The sequence below is a fragment of the Egretta garzetta genome, unplaced genomic scaffold (assembly GCF_000687185.1).
Source record: "Egretta garzetta isolate BGI_Z169 unplaced genomic scaffold, ASM68718v1 scaffold85, whole genome shotgun sequence".
Classification (NCBI taxonomy): Eukaryota; Metazoa; Chordata; class Aves; order Pelecaniformes; family Ardeidae; genus Egretta; species Egretta garzetta.
In genome coordinates, this window is record NW_009259718.1 from 1,745,504 (window position 1) to 1,759,922 (window position 14,419).

At 37.6% G+C, this 14,419-nt stretch overlaps 1 protein-coding gene across 2 annotated transcripts in view; it reads left to right on the forward strand.

The window, feature by feature from the left end:
• The window catches only part of STXBP5L (syntaxin binding protein 5 like), a 195,533-nt gene that overhangs the window by 112,629 nt on the left and 68,485 nt on the right, over positions 1-14,419 (forward strand). For both annotated transcript variants that reach the window (XM_009639096.2, XM_035894553.1), the window contains exons 7-12: positions 1,340-1,423; positions 7,797-7,920; positions 10,067-10,145; positions 10,325-10,479; positions 12,098-12,170; positions 13,479-13,626. In XM_009639096.2, the coding sequence (XP_009637391.1) occupies positions 1,340-1,423; positions 7,797-7,920; positions 10,067-10,145; positions 10,325-10,479; positions 12,098-12,170; positions 13,479-13,626 (663 nt within the window). The remainder of the gene's footprint in view (positions 1-1,339; positions 1,424-7,796; positions 7,921-10,066; positions 10,146-10,324; positions 10,480-12,097; positions 12,171-13,478; positions 13,627-14,419) is intronic.

Sequence of the window (14,419 nt, forward strand, 5' to 3'; positions counted from 1 at the left end):
ACACTTTCTTTAACCATCCTTTTCCAGCTGATATACCTGTAGAAACCCTTCTTACTATTCTTTGCATCCCTAGCCAAGTTTAGCTCCAGCTGTGCCTTGGCTTTCCTGACCCCATTCCTACACAACCGGGCTGCGTCCCTATACTCTTCCCAGGATGCCTGTCCCTGCTTCCACTGCCTGTGCAGTTCCCTCTTCCTCCTTAGTTTGACTAGCATCTCTTGTCTCAGCCATGCCAGTCTCTTCCCTTCTTTGCCTGATTTCTTACACCTAGCGATCGAGAGCTCTTGTGCTTCATTCTTGAATTAAATTCTTAATATAGAAACTGTAAATTCTTCCCTGCATTCTGTGGTCCATGTGTTTATTGACAAAGAACAACTGCAGTTACCACTGTCAGTTGTATAAAATATTCTATAGTAGAAATGTGTGAGGTTGCCAGTTTGGTCATTCCCAGTCTTCGTGTCTAGGATGGATTCTTAGGAAGACAGGCTCTATGGGAAGCAGTTTCCAGGGCACCCAAGTAGGCTAGAATTCACATCTTCCACATCTGAAATTAGTTGTGTTCAAATGAAGAGTACTCAGTACAGGGCCAGATCAATAATTCAGTTATTTTCAATAGAGACAAGGAGAAAGGATTGTGTTCTTTCTTATTTTTTCTCCTGAGCATTGTTTTTCTTCTATTTCATCTTTTGACAAATCTTCTTTGCTGGTAGTTCTCAGGAGTGCGTGATGATATGACATACCAGTTCTAGAAGAAGTAAAAATTGGCATGCCAGTTAATTTGTTTTAAATTTCTAGGAAAGCAAGCAATGTATTCTCTGCAGGGGGAGTTCTTCAAAATGTTTTAAAGCAATAGAAAGCAGAAATTAAAGGAATATAAATAGCTGAATGAGAGTTTAATCTGGTGACTCTTTCATTTAAAGTTATTTAAGTGATCTCTTAGGTGTCAAACAGTTTTCCTTCCAACCAGGGACAAGGAAGGTAAGAGCTGACAGGAACACGCTATGGTCTTATTTTCTCAGCAGATATACAATTTTGGAGACTGTCCAGGCACATAATCTTGCACAAAGAAAAACCAAACAAAAAAAGAAAGGTGTATAAAGCACATTTTTTCTTCCATATCAGATGTTAAATTGTCAGTAATGAGAAGTTAAAAAAAAAAAGATAGTTTGAAAGCAGGATATTATGTGTAGAGCAAACTACAACCTTGCACATCAGTTTGGCATTTCTTTTTATAGTGCTTATATATTGTTTTAAAATTTCTTAAAACTTTTAAGTTCTTCAATATTTATTTATACCTTTTGAATCTGAAACTATAATTGTGTTTGTTTCCCTCATCCAGCTATTGATAGGCTATGAAAATGGGACTGTCGTACTCTGGGACTTAAGATCTAAAAGAGCTGATTTGAGAGCTTATTATGATGAGGTAAGCAATGTCGATTAATTCAGAAGAACTGTTATTCAGCAGTTTGTCGTATGTCCTATCAAGCACATGGATATTTGTCTTAAGGCATTGCTTGTTCTGGAAATACTGTTTGTGCTATGCTTTTGAACAAATTATTGACGATAGAAATACTGATGCATTAGGTGCTTGTGAGCTCTTGTGAGCGTACTATGACACGGAGTCTCTTCCCCTTGATTCTGACAAGTTCATCAGCTTCTGTGTGGGGATCCTCCATTGAACAGAGTGTAGTAATGAGCTGACCTGAGATATAGCTACATTAGGAATTATATAATTATCATTACTGAGTATTACTAGAACATTAATTAGAATGAAAGGCAAATTACTTTGTAGGGCTATTGGTATTACCTAGTACTCAAGATCTGATTAAGAGGTTTTCAAAATTATATTCTCAAAATTTTATCAGACAGTTGTCTCTTGCCGCTTGTAAGCAGATTGTATCAACCATAGATGCAGTTCTTGTATCAATAAACAGTCTGTTTCGAAAAAGTAGATATATTCCTAGTTATTATGATTTTAGTAATAGCCCTAGGGAAAAACATGCTTTGTTCTGCCAGCCCTTCTGTAAAGTTCACCGTGGATTAATGTGAATGCAACTACAACTGAAGGTAGAGAAGGACGTTTTCTTTAAAGTGATCCAGACAGTAACTGGTTTCCTGTAGTTCTCTTTGCTTCGTCATCTTGCCACTTTATTACATGTGTAAATTACACATTTATTTTCACTGTAAGAATAATCTGAATATATCTGAATCCTGCACTCTTTCAGGCCTGTTTCCACATTAACACTACACTGAGCTTCAAGGTTAAGATTCTGAGCATCCATATAGCAAATGCTCTCAAGGACAGGGTAATTCAGAGTTTAAACAGGCCAGCACTTAAGCCTCAAACATGCCCACTAAGTTGTCTCTAAGTGACAGTCTGCCTGTGCATACACTTGTGAAATTGCACCTGTTCTGTTACTTAAGGCTGGACAACTCTTTCCTTTTACAGTCTCCAGTGGGGGGTCTGTAGTCTCTCTAGAATGAGACTATATAAAACAGGATCTTAATAATACTGGGTTTGTTTGTTTTTTTTTTCTTGTTGAGACAGTGTGGTTGGGTGTTGAAAATTTCTCATACAATTTAGTTGTTCCACGTTTTTCAGTACTGTCCTCAGGAACTTTTTTTGGCCTTTTTATCAGTCATGTGCTTTCCTCCTCAGTGATTACTTGCTGTGTCATTACTCCACTTTGTGCAACTTGTGATGGCTTGCTATCATCTACTGAAATAGTTGCAAGATTCTTATTTTGTCTTTAAAAGGGTTGTGTGACTAACCATTGTACTTTATTCCAGACTTTCAGGCTCCAGATTGATAACGTTCCAGATCTGCTAGGATTCCCCTAGGGAGCCCCTAAAAAGGGTTCCTTTCTGAATCTTGGATTATATAGCTTTCATGAGTCACGAATTATTAGTTTGGCATGTGTATTTGGCACCAACCCAAGTTTTCAAACCTCTTACAGATTGGTCACCAAAGATCACAGTCCAGAAAACATTGTTCCTGCTCCTCTTCACCATTCCATCTGGTCTGATGCAAGGCCTCTGTGGCCCGTGACATCTGACCAATCTATGGGTATCATTGTTCTGGTGCTGAGCCAGCCAGTTGCAATTGTAGGGTATCTGTGAGGTCTCAGATAAATTACTGTAAATGTTCTGTATCTTCATTGAATACTGAAGCACCTCTTTGAATGAGGTCTGAATGAGATTAATCCAGACTCGTTTTTCTTACTATCATTATGCTTTCTTTAGCACCAGTTTTGAAACTAATGTAGTCACCCTATTTGATGGTGAAAGAACTGGAAATCTCATCTAACTCACCACTTCCTCTTCTGGCATCTTTAAGGATTGTTGGATGGCACAATCTTTCCTGGCTTATCAGCACAGCAGATACTTCTGTTTAGTATCAAAAATTCCCCTGGCACCAGGCTTCTCCATTAGCACTTGGTGTGTACTGTGAGAAACAGCTTTATTTTCCTGTCTTTGATGGACTGTAAGTGTTTACCACCGAGGCAAGTCCTTTCTTCTCTGTAATCTTCGGATAGCTGTCCAGCTTGGTAATGTCACTCAAAATAAATGTCAGCATTCTCAAGACTCCATCTGAATACTCATCCTTTCACAGAATAAAGCCTCAACTGGATTTCTCCTGTGTTACACTTGACAGCATTGGATTTACTTCTCCTCAGACCAGCTGTTGAGAAGGAGGCTCTCTGTTGTTATTCAGATCTGTAGAACCTATCACTGTGCAGCACAGGAGCGAGAAGTTAGCTGCAGATATTTTTTTATACAGAAGAGGCAAGGAGGCTGGTCATCCCCCAGCCGGTACTGGTGCATGGGGTTCAACATCCCCAGGTGCAGCACTTGACACTTGCCCTTGTTGAACTTCATCAGGTTCCTCTCCGCCCAACTCTCCAGCCTGTCCAGGTCCTGCTGGATGGCACCACAGCCTCCTGCTGGATCAGCCACTCCTCCAGTTTGGTGTCCTCAGTGAACTTGGCGAGGTTAGCACTCTGCCCCACCGATCAGAACCCTCTGAGCCCTGTCATTCAGCCAGTTCCCAATCCACCTCACTGTCTACTCATCCAAGCCACACTTCCTGAGCTTCCCTATGAGGATGTTATGGGAGACAGTGTCAAAAGCCTTGCTGAAGTCAAGGTAGACAACATCTGCTACTCTCCCCTCATCTACCCAGCTGGTCATGCCATCGTAGAAGGGAGGTGAGTTGTATCCTACAATATTAGCAGGATCTGTCCAGTCCTTGCAGAAGTATGCCTTTTCATTTTCCTTGTCATCCAGATTAATATCACAGACACATTGCTCCTAGAATAAAAAGCTCTCTCAGACAACCCAATAACTTGTAAGTGGTGGAGCTGAAGACTCTGCGCCCTGTTCACAGATCTGCAATTGCAGCATTTACAGCTGCATTCCTTACTCCATCTTTGTCATGCTATACTTATGGCATGAATGCTGGGAACTTTTCACAAATGAAGCATGTCTGCTCTTTTCAAATGAGAGAGCTGCTCACCAAGGATAGAAAAGGCTGTAAAAGTTGCATTATCTGGAACTTCTCTGCTTGTAAGCCTGTATCTTCCCTTTAAAGCTTCTCCCTGATTCTTATTCTTTACTCACTGGACCAAAAGGTATTGCTGTCTCTCTTTTAGCCCTGCTGATGACCAGTTAGAGGCTGCCTCAGTTCATCAACTCCTGATACAAGGAGTTTCTGTTTTCTTCACCACTGTGTCAAAGCTTCTCAAGAGACTAAAATGTTCTTGCTTTTGAAACACCTGGTCCCAGAGTGGAGCTTGAACCTGCTGCTAAAGAATCTTGCATCTGCTCTTCAAGACGTCAGCTGCAAATTTGTTTCTTTGTGTAATGAGAATTGTCATCATCTCAGTGGTGATATGTATGAGATATTCAGGCCTTTTCAATTAACGCTCGTATATTATGCCCTTTATAAAAGGCTTTCTTTGCAAACCCTTTTATAAATTCCTTCCAAAGTTTATTTCCATTGATTGTTATAAAAAGAGAGCACATAAACAAGACAGATCCTTCAAAGGATTCTCAGGTTATCATTGATAGTTGGCAGACCCAAAAAACCAGCCATCTTCATACACAAGCTGTTTAAAAGTTTGGCAGGCTGTGTCAACACACATTCAGAGCTTCCTGAAGCATAGTCATCATCTTTTATTAGAACACATCTCCAAAAATGAAGCTGCAGAGTTCACAGAGACATTTGCCAAATGACATCTCCCTACCTTTATCAAGCACTAGGCTGTTATGGAAGTATGAAATTGGATGTGGCCCTTGCTGTAGTGGTCCTGCAGTACTACTAACACAAAGGATTCTTAAGATTCAAGCAGTAGGATGAGCATGCTGCTTGTTAAAAATATGGTTAAAAGAGGTCCTAGAGTCCCCATGAGTGCTTCTCAGTGGAGGACGTTTGTGGTTGGGAAAGGACTGAAATGGTGTTGGACATGCTTAATTATAGTACATGCTGAGTATGAGAGAAGAGGGAATATGTATGCAACCACTGTGGGTACTGCAGAAGGAGAAATGTACCCAATCTGGAGTGATATGCTTTATGTGCATACACTGTGTGAACATTCACATGAGTCACCCACCATGATGGACTCCTGCTCTACACAAATAATTGCTCCTTTTTTGTCTGGATGCTAACGAAGTGGATCAGAATGCTAGACACATTCTAGCAGAGGGAAAGTTAGGGACTTATTCAGTACCACCTTTCAGCATCAGTCGTGACTCCCAGCTGAGACCTTTGAAAGCAAGCCTAAGTATTTCTTGCCTGTTTTGGGGCAAAGTCTAACAGGTGAGTTTGAGTTGCCACTATGCCAACTGTCTGTTACAGGAGCATTCCGCCTCAGCTCTCCTCAGCAGGAGGTTTGTGCTGGCAGGTGGCACCTAGAAGCTGAGAGGCAGTTTAACAAGCAGCTTGGTACAATTTTCAGCTGCTAGTTACTAGCTCCTGCTCAGACACAGTTAGCGACTGTAACCATGTGAAATGTTTCTATGTGTGATAACACATCAAAAGCAGATTCAAATCTGGCATGATAGCAAGCATGAATGAGCTCATGTCAGAATTAATTTGCACGAGGACAGACGTGCCTTTAGTCTGGTGAAGCAGCGCTCCCCACAGACCTAAGGTTCTCAATTCCTGAGGGCAATGGCATTGGACTCTGTATGAACCATCTTTCTGTGTTGTCTTTTCTTGCTTCAGTTATAGTTTGGTATCTTCTGGGTCTTTAAGAGGAATTGTGTGCCAACCCCCCTCTGGTAGGTAGAATTTTGACACCCCCAATGTCACTTGGAGATAAATATCTAGAGTTCACTTTGTTCAGCTCCATTTGTTGAGTCTTTATTGGCATGACTAGCTTACTAGTCTGTTAGCAAAGCATTTGTATACAAAGCATGTCCGATTCCTGCTAAAACATCTGGGTCTTCTTAATGCAAAGGCTCCTTTGTGGCTATGCTGTCCAGACTCAGGAGCTGAGTAAAGTTTTGGGAAAGGGTCACAGCCTTTTCGTTGGTTTCTTCTGATATTCCCTCCAGACCATCAGGCATTACCAACCATAACAATATACTTATTAAAAGAGGAAGACCAACAGGGAGTTTTGAATAGTGACCTGTAGCACTTAGGTTTAAGCAAAATTGATACGAACATCTCCAGTGCTGACTTATGAATACCCAGGCATGATTTTAAAGTGATTTGAATAAATCAGGTAAGTGGCCATATGCAATTGTAAGTGCATGCAAGGCCTTACCATTGCCTGGGTTGCAAAAATAGAATTTTATTAAACTGCATACAAAAATAGGTGTCTCTTACTTACGTTTACATAAAAAACATACTGTGCTTTTTTGCTACTTGGCAGCTAACATTCCTGGAAGGGAAATGAATTCAAGGGAAAATTCTGAGTTTGTGCTTCTGAGGGGATTGTGTGAGAAACTGTGGTATACAATGAAGCGATACTTTGTTTTGCCAGAAAATGGCTTTTGTTAGTTTCCAGCACGTAGCAGAGAAAATTAAGGACTTGCACCATTATCCTTTCAGCTAGTTTGATGTAATTATGGATATTTTCAGTCAGTTCCACTAATTATGCACAAAATACTAAGAGTGGTCTATTAATTTTTGAAGTGTTGCTTTTTGGCATACATAACATTCATTATGTGGTACTTGCATTGTGTACATAGGAGTGTGATATTTCTTTTCTCTGAAGCCCTATCTGTTCCAAAAGTACCTTACATCAGTGTTTTGTTAATTTCCTGCATCAATGAAACAACCCTGGTCTCTCTAGTGGTTTTTCTTTTTATATTAAATGTCCCAGATTTCTGCATATTTGTTCTGCAACTTTTCTTAAATAGCCCTCTGGGGAAGACAGCATGTGTTTTATGTTACCTGTAAAACTTGTCACACAGAATTCCCTGTATGTTTGACAGATGAGATACTTCTAAGGACAGCTATCAGACATATTACGATTACACTGCATGTCTCTTGTTCTTATAGTTTTACCTTAATACTGTGTTCCTTCAATTTTGTTCTGATACAGTACAGGCTTTCTTACATTTCTGTGTTAAAATAGCATTTATAATGAATTCTTTTGCCTGACTAGCAGTAGATTACAGCCATTGGTTTACTCAAAAGCGCTGGTAATGGACTTTAGACAAACAAGAACCATCCAACTGTTGATATATACCACTAGATTAATATAATCCAAAGTCATACATTAAAATATCATTAGTGTAAACACTGTATTCCATTTCAGTCTCAAGTTGTTCTTTCATTTCTGTAGGCTATTCATTCTGTTGCTTGGCATCATGAAGGGAAACAGTTCATGTGCAGTCACTCTGATGGCAGCTTGACCCTATGGAATCTGAAAAGTCCTAACAGACCATTCCAGACCACAATTCCACATGGTAATTTTGATAGTTAAAATGTGTAACTAAGAAGCAATACAATATTCTCCATGCTGTTTGCTAATATCTGTGTTTATTTCACTTTTTGTTGTAGCCCAGATCCAGAGTTGCTTCTTGCATAAATATTTTAATCTGCAAAGTACCTGCAAAATATTCTAAAAATCAGTGAGCAATTTTGATCAAACTTTTTTTTAATTGGTGCCATAAATACTTCTTACTAATGTCTTCTTTTATCTAAGTCATCTTCATAGTCTACTGCTAGTCTTTGACACTGTCAGGCTATGTGATTTTCACATTTCTTCCTTTTGTATTTTGTACTTATGTGCTCATGTATGCAATTTTCACAAGAAGTAATAAAGTTTGTACAGGGCAGTGTGTTGCTTGTATTAGAGATGGTACAAGGCTTCCCAAGTCACTGTAATGAAGAATTCAAAGGAGCCATATTAAGAAATGGCTGTGTCTTTTATGCCTTGGACTTTATATGCCATTGCTTCCTATAAATGAGGATGAACGATATTAACTCTACTGCAAATCAGTACATTACCAAGGAAGCCTGACTGGGTGGAGAAGGGAGAAAGAAGAGGAAGGAAAGATCTATGTAGCCTAGAAAAGCGTTAGCATTTTCTTAAATTTCCTAATTCCTTTTATTTTATCATTTTTAGTCATAGAATTGTACTTAATGCCAGAAGGGACCTCCAAGAGGTCATCTAGTCTAACCCTCAACTCAAAACAGGCCTGATGAGATCAGTTAGCTCAGGGTAGTATCCAGTTGACACTGGACACTTGAACACTTCCAATGACAAATTGCACAGCCTCTCTGGGCAACGTCTTCCGGTATTTAATGACCATCACGGTACAATTTTTTTTCTAATATCTAACCAGATTTTCCCATTTCACAACTTGAGTCCTTTGCCTCCCATCATGTCACTGTGCACCTCTGAGAACAGTCTGACTCCATCTACACCGTATCCTCCAGTCAGGTTGTTGTCGAAAGCAAGCATAGGCCTTCCAAAGTAACAAAACCAGAACTGTTATTTTTTTGGTTCACAAGTGACTTTTCTCTGGCTGGAAGAAAGTACTGAGCCATAATTAAGTGAGAACGCATTTAATTTTATCACTCAACTAGTTACACTCCAGAACATGTAACGTTTTGTCAGGAATGAAAAAGAATGGAGTCAATCTAAGGAAAAAATTAAGCTGTTTGTGGTCATAATGTCTTCAGAAAAAAGGTATACGTTTGGTCAAATTCATTAATTATTAGTTGTGTCATCCTTCTCAGTAATCTGCATGGTTTTTAGATGTCTTTGAAGTGTGGTGTATGGTCCTTTAGATGTATGTGGGAGTAAAAACACAAAGCCTTAATAAATGTAGTTAATTCAGACAAATGCAAATTTTATGGAAATAGGAGTTAATACTCATCATCTTCTGTAGCTTTAAAGTTTGTTGTGGTTTAACCCAGCAGGCAGCTAAACACCATACAGCCATTCACTCACTGCCCCTCCCCCCCGCAGTGGGATGGGAGAGAGAACCAGGGGGGAATAAAAAAGTAAAATTTGTGGGTTGAGATAAAGACAGTTTAATAGGACGGGAAAGGAAGGGGAATTAATAATAATAATAAAATAATAACAATAATAATAATGATGATAAAAGAATATGCAAAATAAGTGATGCACAGTGCAGTTGCTCACCACCCACTGACCAATGCCCAGCCAGTTCACATGCACTGGTCGCCACCCCTGGGCCAACTCCCCCCAGTTTACATACTGAGCATGATGTGATGTGGTCTGGAATGCCCCTTTGGCCAGTTGGGGTCAGCTGTTCCAGCTGTGTCCCCTCCCAGCTTCTCGCTGGCAGTGTATGAGAAGCTGAAAAGTCCTCAATAATCTAAGGACTACTTAGCAACAACTAAAATGTCAGTGTGTTATCGACATTTTTCACATACTAAATCCAAACCACAGCACTATGCCAGCTACTACGAAAAACAGCCCAAACCTCTATCCCAGCTGAAACCAGGACAAGTTCTATTCTCTTACTGCTTATACAATTGCTTCAATGTGTATATGTTTGAGTTTGATAGTTCGATTACCATGATTTTTATCAATAAATATTGAAAACAATACAGTTTTCATCCTCTTTGTTTCCTTAGGAAAAATTCAAAGAGATGGAAAAAAACCTGAATCCTGCAAACCAATTCTTAAAGTAGAGTACAAGACCTGTAAAAACAGGTAAGTTTTTAATTCTGTAATTAACTCAATGGTACTTTCCTGAGTTAAAGTCCTTTTAGAATCTTTCCCTCTTTCTTTTTGCAAAGCTATTTATTATTATTTAAAGGTATTAAACCTATAATGTAAACTTGTATGTACTATGTAAACTTATAATTACTATTTTGGGTTTTTTAATACAGCGAACCATTTGTGATATTTTCTGGTGGATTGTCGTATGATAAGGCTTGCCGAAGACCAAGTTTAACAATCATGCATGGGAAAGCAATTACAGTTCTTGAAATGGATCACCCTATAGTTGATTTTTTAACTCTTTGTGAAACCCCATATCCAAATGGTGAGTTTATTAAACAAAACACAGTTATGGAAAATATAAATGACGTGATCTTCTCTCATACCTTAATTCCATTCCAGGGACTTCCATTCTCAACAGTTATCTCCATCTCAAGAAAATCACATCTCTGAAAGTAACCGGAACTTGTTTGCATTCTCAGTATAGGAAGCAAGCAATGAGTGGATAATAAAGCATGCATAAATCGCCAGACACAAGCTTGAAACACATTGGCTAGTGTGAGAAAATATTGCTATTAATCAAACATATGTGTTTCTATTTCTGACATTTTTCATGAAGTTGAAAATCTACAGATTGCTAAATTATTGAAGATTAAACTACCACTTATCTGCAAAAAAGTTCTTACACTTCAGCCTGAATTGAACTGTTTAATAGTGGTTTGCTGCATTTTGTGGGGCTGCCATATTCTGAAGTACACTCACAGAAAACTCCAGCAAGTAAATTAAGAAAAGCTGTAAGACAAAAAGAAACTAAGTTTAGCATTTTAAGCCCTCAAGCAGAAAAGTAAAATAGATCTTATATCAAGGTAAATCAAATCCATATTAAAAACATTTAGTAAAGATAAAGTGTGTATTTGTTTCAATATAATGCAAAACTTTAATTTTCAGTAATCAAAGTTAGTTTGGCCCTTCATTTAACTGTGTCAAATACAGTGACGCTTCCCAGTACTAAGATTTTTCAGCCCCTTCCCCTGCTCATGCACTAATATTTAAAAGTTTTGGTTTAACCTGTGTTATTCATAGCTTTATATAAAACTAGGCCACAAATAATGTGCATTCATAACTGGCCTAAAAGGAAGGTAAATCAGTTGCTGTCAATTTACTCAGCCTTTTGGCATCAGCCATCTGAAAAGCATACTCTGAACTCGCACATGCTGGAATGTTTTGCTGCTCTTAAAAAGAGTCATAATTTCACATTTATGTTTTTTAAAATAACTTTTATCCTATGTAAACTAATTCACCCTATGAATCAAGGGAAACATTTATTTCTCATTTTAATTGTTTACTTTTGATAAACTAAAAAAAGCATTAAATAAAAAACCAAATTATATAATCTCCTGAAAAGTGTACAGGAGGAAGGAGTGTGTCAGTATCTGCATTAAACACAGCAGACTTACAGGATTCCTTTGGAATATTCATTTGGAATCACTTTGGAAATGAGAGCATTGTGTATCATCAAGTGGACCGGACCAGCTGTTCATGATCTGGTTTTGAAGAACATTTGTACACTGTGAAGTATTACTACTGGACAGCAAAAATACATTTTCTGTATAATAATTGGATTCAGCAATGCAGTGATACACACAACTTATTCATATTCTATTTCTTTACTTTCAATATACTATCATGCTGGCATACTAGAATATACCATTTCTATTTCTGCTACATATGTTGATCAGCAGTAGTGCCCAAAAGTAATTTCTCAGTTCCTGTCTGGCCCTAGTTTGCAGATATATCTAGTTCGTGAATATGTCTAGGATTTGTACCTCAAAACTTTTGTTTAATACACTGTGAATGCTTAGAGAACATAAATACAACTTGCTTGCTTAAAATGACTAATAGGAGAACTCCATGTCTTTTATACTTGATTCCTTGCTTTACAGAATTTCAAGAACCCTATGCTGTAGTTGTGCTTTTGGAGAAAGATCTCATTGTTGTTGACCTGACACAAAGCAAGTAAGTATGAAGTCTTATATGAAGTTATTTGTATATCCTCCTGTCCAGTAAATGATGATAGAAATACGAATGTATCATGCAATGTCATTCTACTATCCAAAGTTACTCACTCTTGGTAATAATGCACTCTATTTGTTTACCTCCACCTTAAGAGCTAAGGCCAGCAAATCAACAGGAACTTACAATAATATTTGTTCTTAAATTTGGGAATAAATCTAAATCTGCAGTCCCTTCAGAATAGCCCTCAAACATTCACTCAACATTGAATTAACTTTGTCACACACTGAATTATGAGCTGAACATGTGTTTTAGAAACCAGATTCAACTACTGCTTATATGGATGCCTAAGTTCACTAGACTTCACAGGGACTACCACTTAAGTATTTACTTAAGTATCTTAATAAATAATGGCATTGATTTATAGTAGATCTATGGGATTATTTCATGATCCAGTTACTGGTTTAAATGACAAATAGTTCTTTCACATCATAATCAATGTTCATATCAAAGAGGAACTGTATATCATGTAATGCAGAATCCAATTCTTACATATTTTGTTCTGCCTCCAACACTGGTATAACTAGGAACAGATTTTGCCCTTAATGTCGTGAAGCATTTTAAGTGACTCATCAAGTGATTTCACTTACTTTCAAGAACAATTCAAAGCATCTCAGCAATATAAAATGGATGTAACTGAAATCAGAACCAAATTTCCTACATTTTTTAATTGCGAATAACACTGTGTAATATGCCAGAAGTGAGGCCTGCCTTCTTATCAGACCATCCAAACTGATTAAAGTGAGAAATAAACTGAGACCTACTTAATCTGTTGTCGCAATTGTTCATTGTAGAATCAGTAGTCTACCACCCAGTAAGCTAAGCTGCTCAATATAAAATCCACAGTTGAATAAATAGTTCTTAGGTCATAGTATATATCATATCCATGAACCTGAAGCTTCTAGAAAATGTGTCACTTTGGTATAAATAAGGTTTTGAGATGGTGGGAAAAATTAGTTCCTAATCATTCTCACAAGTAGCCCCATTAGCCTTAGGAACTATTCACATGAATGGATATTTATATTACAAGAGGATTCTTGTCACAGCAGTGGAATTTTTATATCTTTATTTGAATAACTAGGCATTATTATTGGCATTAAAACCAATACATTTGTTTGAATAAATAAAGAAAATGTACTTTATTAGTAATGATTTTACTTAGATTCTGTTATACACTTTAATATAAGAATATGTTTTCTTCTATGGCTCAGTGTGTCACAGTGCTTCTAATAAATTGTCTTCCTTAACTAGTTTTCCAATCTTTGAAAATCCATATCCTATTGACATTCATGAGTCACCTGTTACCTGCACAGAATATTTTGCGGACTGTCCTCCAGATTTGATTCCTGTACTCTATTCTGTAGGAGCAAAACATAAAAAGCAAGGATACAGCAATAAGGTAAACAAAAGCAGTGTTTTTTTTAAACAAAGAAAGCAGATGTACAACCTATGTTTTTATAACATCTTACCAAATTATTTTCATTTTACTTCTTTAATAATTGTTTTCAAGTTGGTTCAACCAGCAGCGTATAGCATGCTTACAGCATGCTTACAGCCTGGTATTTGTCCCTCAGAAACCCTGTCACTTAAGCACAACAATTGATAACCATTATATAGGTTTTAATCATTCAGCTGCTGGAGTTGTGCCAGATCAGGCTGAGTTAAAGGAAAACCATTAGTGTACAATTCAAATTTGTGTAGATACGTTATCTCTATCAAAGAAAAAAGTGAAAACATTATAACTGAAAGAAGTTAGCAGAAGAGCTTCAGTGAAAGCTGAGGGTTGACAGCATGTCTGTGAGACTTTTATTATATAGGGATATTAGTAATTATTTTACTGAGCTACTGAAGTCTTAACATAATGCTTTTAGATATAGGACAAGCTGCAGAAATAAAAAGAGGAAATGCAATTATTTTATAAATTTCAAGTATTAATCTGGTTTATGTTTTTACTAGAACTAATCCATTATAATAAATAAATTAGAAAAAATAATGGGTAGACAAATCAGACATCATCAGTTTACTATTCATATTAACAGAAGTATTCTCCACTAGTAAACAGAAGGCAGAGAAGAGATGATGATTTCATATGTTCTGTAAAATGCTTAGATGTTTGTTTCTGGGCTAGCTTCTTTAGTAGTCTTCATCCTCAAAATAGATTCTCAGTCTATTCAGTGTCTTATAGAAACTCC